Source organism: Aedes aegypti, chromosome 3, assembly GCF_002204515.2.
Source record: "Aedes aegypti strain LVP_AGWG chromosome 3, AaegL5.0 Primary Assembly, whole genome shotgun sequence".
In the NCBI taxonomy this organism is placed as follows: domain Eukaryota; kingdom Metazoa; phylum Arthropoda; class Insecta; order Diptera; family Culicidae; genus Aedes; species Aedes aegypti.
This window is the reverse complement of record NC_035109.1, coordinates 368,606,796-368,614,210: the sequence shown is the minus strand read 5'-3', so window position 1 is coordinate 368,614,210 and position 7,415 is coordinate 368,606,796. Positions and strand designations below refer to the sequence as shown.

Below are 7,415 nucleotides of genomic sequence, written 5' to 3'. Positions count from 1 at the left end.
CTTTAATTTGTCTTTGCCGTAGGGTTATATTTTTCTTAGCTTTACTGTGCACAACATATTTGCCAACGTTTGTTTTACCCATGGTTTCGAACGTGGATGACGATGATAGATGATAGTTTAACGTTAGGATTCTGTGCAGCCCGCTGAAGATATCGAGTGCTGCAGAGGAAAATAATCATCATGCATATCGCTATATAAAGATACTATATAAATGTATGCTTATCTTCCAGTTCTAAACCGACAAACAAACTCAGTTTCTCCATTTCCGCCATATATGGATTCCCATTATCATGACACCGTCCACTTCAAGCGGGTTGTGCCGCCCTCTCCACTTCCCTAAACAGGCCCCGTTCACCAATTGTTGCAAATCATTTATCATAATTTTGATTGTCTCTCGTTGCTCTATCAGCGCCGGACCAGTTTCGTTTCGAATTTTGACCAGAATGGAAGTCAATCTTGTGTACCTGGCAGTGGTGCTGGCGGCTATCGCCTATCTGTATCGGTGGATAACGCGCAATAATGACTACTTCCACGACAAACCGATCCCGTCGATGGCCGTTACGGCCGTTTTTGGGCGCTTCGGGATCCCTGGTGCTGCGGAAGGTCAGCTTCCCCGATTTTATCCAAACGATTTATAACAAATTCCCTGGAGTGAAGTAAGTACTTGGTGCTTGTGTGTAGATCTTCGATCAACTCATAACTTGTTATCTACGTGCAGAGTCTTCGGAATGTTCGAAACCATCACGCCGTTCTTCGTGATCCGCGATCCGGAACTGATCAAGCAGATCGCCATCAAGGACTTCGATCACTTTGTGGATCATCGTCCGACGTTCGGGTTGTTCGATGAAGAAAGTGCTGAACATCCGAATGCCCTGTTCAGGAAGACGCTGTTCTCGATGACCGGTCAGCGGTGGAAGGAGATGCGCGCTACGCTGAGTCCGGCCTTCACCGGAAGCAAGATGCGGTTGATGTTCTCGTTGATGGGTGAATGCTTCGATGAAATGATTGATCACTATGTGAAGAAGGCGAAGAGCTCCGGTCGGGTAGAGGTCGAAGTCAAGGACATGATGAGCCGAGTCAGCATCAACGTCATCGCGTCGTGCGCCTTCGGGATCAAGGTGGATTGTTTCAAGGATCAGGATCACGAATTTTTGCGGCACGGTAAGAAAATGATGGACTTTGCACGACCGATTGTGATCGCGAGGATGATGGCCATGCGTGTTTTCCCGAAGTTGTCTTCGAGGTTTGGGATCGATCTGCTTGATCCGGAGCAAGCCCGGTATTTCACTCAAGTGTTTCAGGAGACGATCAAGGCTAGGGAGAGTCATGGAACCGTTCGCAACGATATGATTGATTTGCTGCTACAGGCTCGCAAAGGCACTCTGAAATTCCAGGAAGAGAAAAATGATCAGGAGGGATTCGCCACCGTTCAGGAGTCAGACATGGGGAAGGTTGAAGTGATGAAGCACATCACGGAGTCGGAAATGATCGCGCAGTGTTTGGTGTTCTTCCTCGGTGGGTTTGACACCGTATCAACCTGTGCCATGTTCATGGCGTACGAGCTGGTTCGTAGTCCGGAGGTTCAACAGAAGCTGTACGAAGAAGTGTTGGAGACGAGCAAGGAGCTCGCTGGGAAACCACTGAGCTACGATGCCTTGCAGAAGATGAAGTACATGGATATGGTGGTATCCGAAACTCTGAGAATATGGCCTTTGGCACCGGCTACGGATCGTCTGTGCACTAAAGACTATACGATCGACGACGGTCAGGGTTTGAAATTCACGATCGACAAGGGAACGTGCGTTTGGTTCCCGGCCGCTGGACTACATCACGATCCTCAGTATTTCCCGAATCCGGAGCGTTTCGATCCGGAACGGTTCAACGACGAAAACAAGCGTAACATCAACCTGGGAGCGTATCTTCCGTTCGGTATCGGTCCAAGAAACTGCATAGGTTCGCGGTTTGCGCTGATGGAGGTCAAGGCCGTCATGTATTACACGCTGCTGAAGTTTACGATCGTTCGCAGTGCCAAGACCCAGATTCCGATGCAGCTACGGAAAGGGTTTACCAATCTGGGACCGGAGAAGGGAATGCACGTGGAGTTGAAGCTGAGATGAATAGATGAATAGGGTTTTGTCCAAATTTTATAATATGTATTGAAATAAACGCATTTTAAAGTATTATACGTGTAACAAACCCTTATATGGTATCGAACCTTTCTCAATTTCAATAGCCGACAATTTCTACTGACAAGAGAGAGAGAGAGACAAAGTAGGGCACACACCACGATACTTTTCGCTGTATCAGGAAAATTTCTAGTCTAAAAAGTCTCACAGTACTCAGACATCTTCAGCATGGCTTTATTTTTTCATAGAAGGCGTTACCACAAGGCGAACTCAGACATCCAGAATATACGTTTATCAAAATCATCCTTTGTTTTATGAGATGCTTATATGTGCAAAGAATCACGTATTCTCTTAATAAGTTCGGAAATTTTAATTAGAGGGAACAAGAAGAACAGTTCCACAATCGGTAAAACATCTCTACATGGATTAAGAGCAGATGGAAGTCCAAAAAGCGAATGAATTGTAAAAGAAATCAACAATTCGTAGACACAGACGATCGATAACCGCAAAACCGGTTTCGCATCAGAAAAATATTTATTAGGCACCTTATCTAATCTACTCTCTAAGAAACTTATCTATCGCCGCAGTTCACCGCAGCTTCAGCTCCACGTGCATTCCATTCTCCGGACCCAGATTGGTAAATCCCTTCCGTAGCTGCATCGGTATCTGGGTCTTTGCGCCTCGGACGAACGAAAACTTGAGCAGAATGAAATACATGACGGCCTTGACCTCCATCAGCGCAAACCGCGATCCGATGCAGTTCCTTGGGCCGATACCAAACGGCAGATACGCTCCCAGGTTGATGTTCCGCTTGTTTTCGTCATTGAACCGCTCCGGATCGAACTTCTCCGGATTGGGGAAATACTGTGGATCGTGGTGCAGTCCAGCTGCCGGGAACCAAACGCACGTTCCCTTGTCGATCGTGAATCTCACGCCCTGGCCGTCATCAATGGTGTAGTCTTGGGTGCAGAGACGATCCGTAGCCGGAGCCAAGGGCCACATTCTCAGTGTTTCCGACACTACCATATCCATGTACTTCATCTTCTGAAGTGCATCGTAGCTCAGCGGCTTTCCTTCCAACTCCTTTTCTGTCTGCTTAATCTCTTCGTACAGCTTGTGTTGAACTTCCGGATTGCGGACCAACTCGTAGGCAGTGAACATGGCACAGGTAGACACAGTGTCGAATCCACCAAGGAAGAATATCAAGCACTGTGCGATCATCTCTGCTTCGGTCATACTCTTCGACACGTCTGCTTTGCCTACATCTGACTCCTGTACGGTGGCGAACCCTTCCTGGTCATCCTTCTCTTCCTGATACTTCAGCGTACCCTTGCGAGCCTGCAGCAACAGGTCGATCATATCATGCCGAATGTAACCATGGCTTTCCCGAGCCCTAATAGTCTCTTGGAAAACATGTGTGAAGTAGTTCGCTTGCTCACGATCGAGCAAGTCGATTCCGAACTTCGCAGCGAACTTCGGGAAGACACGCATGGCCAACATCCTCGCAATCACAATCGGCCGGCCGAAGCCCATCATCTTCCTGCCGTGATACAAGAACTCATGTTCCTGCTCTTTGAAGCAGTCCACCTTGATTCCAAAAGCACACGACGCAATCACATTGATACTGATTCGACTCAGCAAATCCTTCATTTCGACTTCCACCCTTCCCGAACCCTTCGCCTTGTCCAGGTAGTGCTTCATCATTTCGTCGCAGCATTCGCTCATCAGCGAGAACATTTGTCGCATCTTACTGCCGGTGAAGGCCGGACTCAGCGTAGCGCGCATCTCCTTCCACCGTTGACCGGTCATCGAGAACAGCGTCTTGCGAAACAGCGCCTTCGGATGCTCCGCCGTTTCATCGTCCAGTCCGAACGTCGGACGGTGGTCCACGAAGTGATCGAAATCCTTGATGCCGATCTGCTTGATCAACTCCGGATCGCGGATCACGAAGAACGGCGTGATCGTGTCAAACATGCCGAAGACTCTGCGTAGATAATGGAACGGTGAGTTAATCGAGAAGACCGTCAAACACAGCGATACTTACTTCACTCCGGGGTATTTGTTGTAAATTGATTGGACAAAGTCGTTGAAGGTGACCTTTCGCAGCAGGAGAGGTCCCGAAGCACCCAGGAACGGCGTAACGGCCATCGACGGGATCGGTTTATCGTGGAAGTAGTCATTGTTGCGCGTTATCCAGCGGTACAGAAAGGCGACGATCGCCACCAGTACTCCCACATGTAGGAGTTCCACTTCCATTCCGATTGAGGTTTGATACGAAACTGGACGGGTGCGGCGATAGCAGCGAGTTTAAATATAATCAGTGATAAATTGATATGGCCCAGTGACTGAATTTGGCATGGGATACGCAGATACGAATACGAGGGGTGGCCAGCGGATGGGAGAGTGATACCTTTATTGAAACTGCTTCCATCATGATGTCTTGATAATGAAAATTCATAGTCATTGCCGAGAAGGAGCGTGAGTTTGTTTGCTTGGAGACTGTGTTGATATGCATATAGGGAGAACACCTTGCGTTATCTGAGTGGGAGAAATTATCTGCGTTCTTCTTCTAGCTGGGAGTGGCATTCTTTGTGGGAATAGATAACATTTATTGTTTGTTGATTTTCGTTAGGTTTTCTACATTTTTGAACAGTTGAATTGAAAGGGGATATGTTTTCTGTGTTTTCGACCGGCTTAGTTACATGTAGTTGTGCCTTGGAATAGGTTCCTTAAAACTCCTCTAACTATTCAAAGATTAATAGGGCGATATTCAAAACTGAAAAGGCAATAGATGGCTCTTTTTCTGTGGTAGTAAAAACGAAACCCTGAAGCAAAGAAAGCACCACGAAGATGAACTAAACACAAAAAGTTATGTATTCACTTTACACTTGATTTCTAATCACTACTTTTTTGATCCAGTTTGTTGTTGAAAGTCATTGGCGTAGCTAGGATTTTTTTCTGGAGGGGGCCTAGGGGGGCCTAGCAAATACTTGTTTTACAGAAGTAATGTCGGTCGCAATAATCACGGTTTTCAAAAATTTATCATCAGAAATTTTATTTTTATCAGATTTGTATTGGTTTAATTTATTTATTATTTTATCTTATTTTGTGGCACATGAGTGATATTTGTGAATTCAATTTTGCTGCGGAAAAGATTCATTCGTTTTGAAATCCAGTCAAAAATCCTTCAAGAATTCTAGAAAAAAAAACTTACACGAAATGTCCTTTGTAATACTTCCACAATTTTTTAGGTATTCAACCATGTGCTTTGAAGAGATTCCTTCGAGAATTCCTGCGGGAATTTGTTCATGAATTATTTTCGTACTCTTCAGTGCTTTCTTCAAGAATGACTTTACCAGTAGTCACTGAGTTTGTCTTGCGATTCCCATGGAAAATCTGTCAAAGACTTTCTAATCCCACTTAAAAATTTCACGAAGAATCTTTTTCATATTGCTTTAAAAATCTAATGAAGAATTCCACCAGCGAATGCTTTAGAAATTATTTTAATCATTTCTCTTGTAAGATCCTCTCGTACTTATGAGATATAAATTGTCAGTTTTAAATATCCTCCAGTTGTTCATTTACAACGTGTTAATGATTTACAGGAATAACTGATTCTCCAAAAAATTGAACACAAAATTCAAGGAAGCTCACCACCTTCAGTTTTTTTTTCAACTATGCTTTTGAAGTTCTTCCTAAAGCTTCTCTACAGGGTTGTTTGAAAAAATCGCAGCACAGATTAATCAGACTTCCTAAAAAAGATGATTCTTTCCGGTATCCTAGGACTCTAAGGATTCCTCGTAATATTCCACAAGAATTTCATTAGCAATTGAAAATAAATCAATTGGGAAAATGTTATTCATAATTTCTCAAAGAAGTTCTCCGCATATCTATGTGCATTTTTTACCGATAATTATTTTTTTAGATTTCTCTGAAATAAAGGAGCAACATCCCGCATTCCTTCAAAACTCTTACGCATTATGTTTTTTTTTTTCAAAAATTGCCTAACTAAGAAATTCTTAAGGTATTCTAACATTCTAATAAAGTTCCTATCAGAACACGTTGGACTGTTTTGTGAAAAACTCTTCCGCAGCTTGAAGTTAAAGATTTCCCGAGTAATTTGTTCAGAAATTTCTTAGAGAATTATTTTCAATAGATTTCATTCTTTAAGCCACACTAACGGTTTTTTTATGAGTTTTTTGAGGAAATTTTCATCAGATCAGATCGGAGAGTTTGGAATTCATTCTTGAACATCTCAAGAAAAAATATTCAGAAGTTTCATCATTTTTTCTTTTAGGTTCTAGAAATTACTCCAATTTTTTTCCTAAAGGTGATCTCAAAATTCTTCCATAATGACATTTAAAAACTTATCCACTCTCCATTTTTTGGTTCAAAAACTACTCCAGGAATAAATCAATATTTTGAGGGATAGTATTAAAAAATCTTCTACAAATCACTCCATATCCAAATTTTAGAGAAACACTTACTAAAAAGGTTTGAAAGAACTTTGTTGGTATTTTTTTTTGAATAATTGCAGCTTATACACCACCCGTCATAAATGCGGACTCACTCAAATAAGTATTGCAACACACAGCTGAATATTGAATCACCCTGAAAAGTTTAGCATCACCTCAAAACAGGTAATTTCACATTGGTATATCTCGAGATCCTTACGACTTACAAAGAAGCGATCTTCAGCAAAGTTATTCAGGGGATCAAGGACATCCGGAAAGCGAACAGTTTAGTTCGCGATTTTGCCGCTATGAGGCGCTAGTGAGCATTTCAAACTAGTTCTAGCTTCTAGCTAGCTTGAGATAGAATGTTCGGGTCTTCGGCAAAGTTGCTCAGGGGTTCAAGGACATCCGGAAAGCGAACAGTTTAGTTCGCGATTTTGCCGCTATGAGGCGCTAGTGAGCATTTCAAACTAGTTCTAGCTTCTAGCTAGCTTGAGATAGAATGTTCGGGTCTTCGGCAAAGTTGCTCAGGGGTTCAAGGACATCCGGAAAGCGAACAGTTTAGTTCGCGATTTTGCCGCTAGGTGGAGCTAGTGAGCAGGCAAAATTGAGCATTTCAAACTAGTTCTAGCTTGTGATCCATAAGAGATATAAAGTTCAGGTCTTCGGCAAAGTTGCTCAGAAAGTCAAGGACATCCGGAAAGCGAACAGTTTAGTTCGCGATTTTGCCGCTATGTGGCGCTAGTGAGCATTTCAAACTAGTCCTAGCTTGTGATCCATAAGAGATAGAATGTTCGGGTCTTCGGCAAAGTTGCTCAGGGGTTCAAGGACACCT

General features: G+C 43.4%; 1 protein-coding gene and 1 pseudogene across 2 annotated transcripts; one reads left to right on the top strand and one right to left on the bottom strand.

Moving 5' to 3' along the window:
• The first annotated feature begins 399 nt into the window (after positions 1–399).
• On the top strand, positions 400–2,183 carry LOC5564754 (annotated as a pseudogene). The gene is made up of 2 exons (XR_002501367.1): positions 400–656; positions 719–2,183. The product of XR_002501367.1 is annotated as a probable cytochrome P450 9f2 (transcript).
• A 422-nt stretch (positions 2,184–2,605) lies between these two features.
• LOC5564749 (probable cytochrome P450 9f2) lies at positions 2,606–4,427 on the bottom strand. Its single transcript, XM_001649047.3, has 2 exons — positions 4,171–4,427; positions 2,606–4,110 (listed from the first exon to the last, which is right to left on the bottom strand). Exons 1-2 carry the CDS (start codon positions 4,380–4,382, stop codon positions 2,715–2,717), a joined length of 1,608 nt encoding a protein of 535 aa, XP_001649097.2. The 5' UTR covers positions 4,383–4,427; the 3' UTR covers positions 2,606–2,714.
• Between the last annotated feature and the right edge of the window lie 2,988 nt (positions 4,428–7,415).

Coding starts and splice junctions, on each gene's coding strand:
- LOC5564749 (XM_001649047.3), bottom strand. CDS start 4,382: ATGGAAGTGGAACTCCTACATGTGGGAGTACTGGTGGCGATCGTCGCC. Junction 4,111..4,170: donor AACAAATACCCCGGAGTGAA/GTAAGTATCGCT, acceptor TTATCTACGCAG/AGTCTTCGGCATGTTTGACA.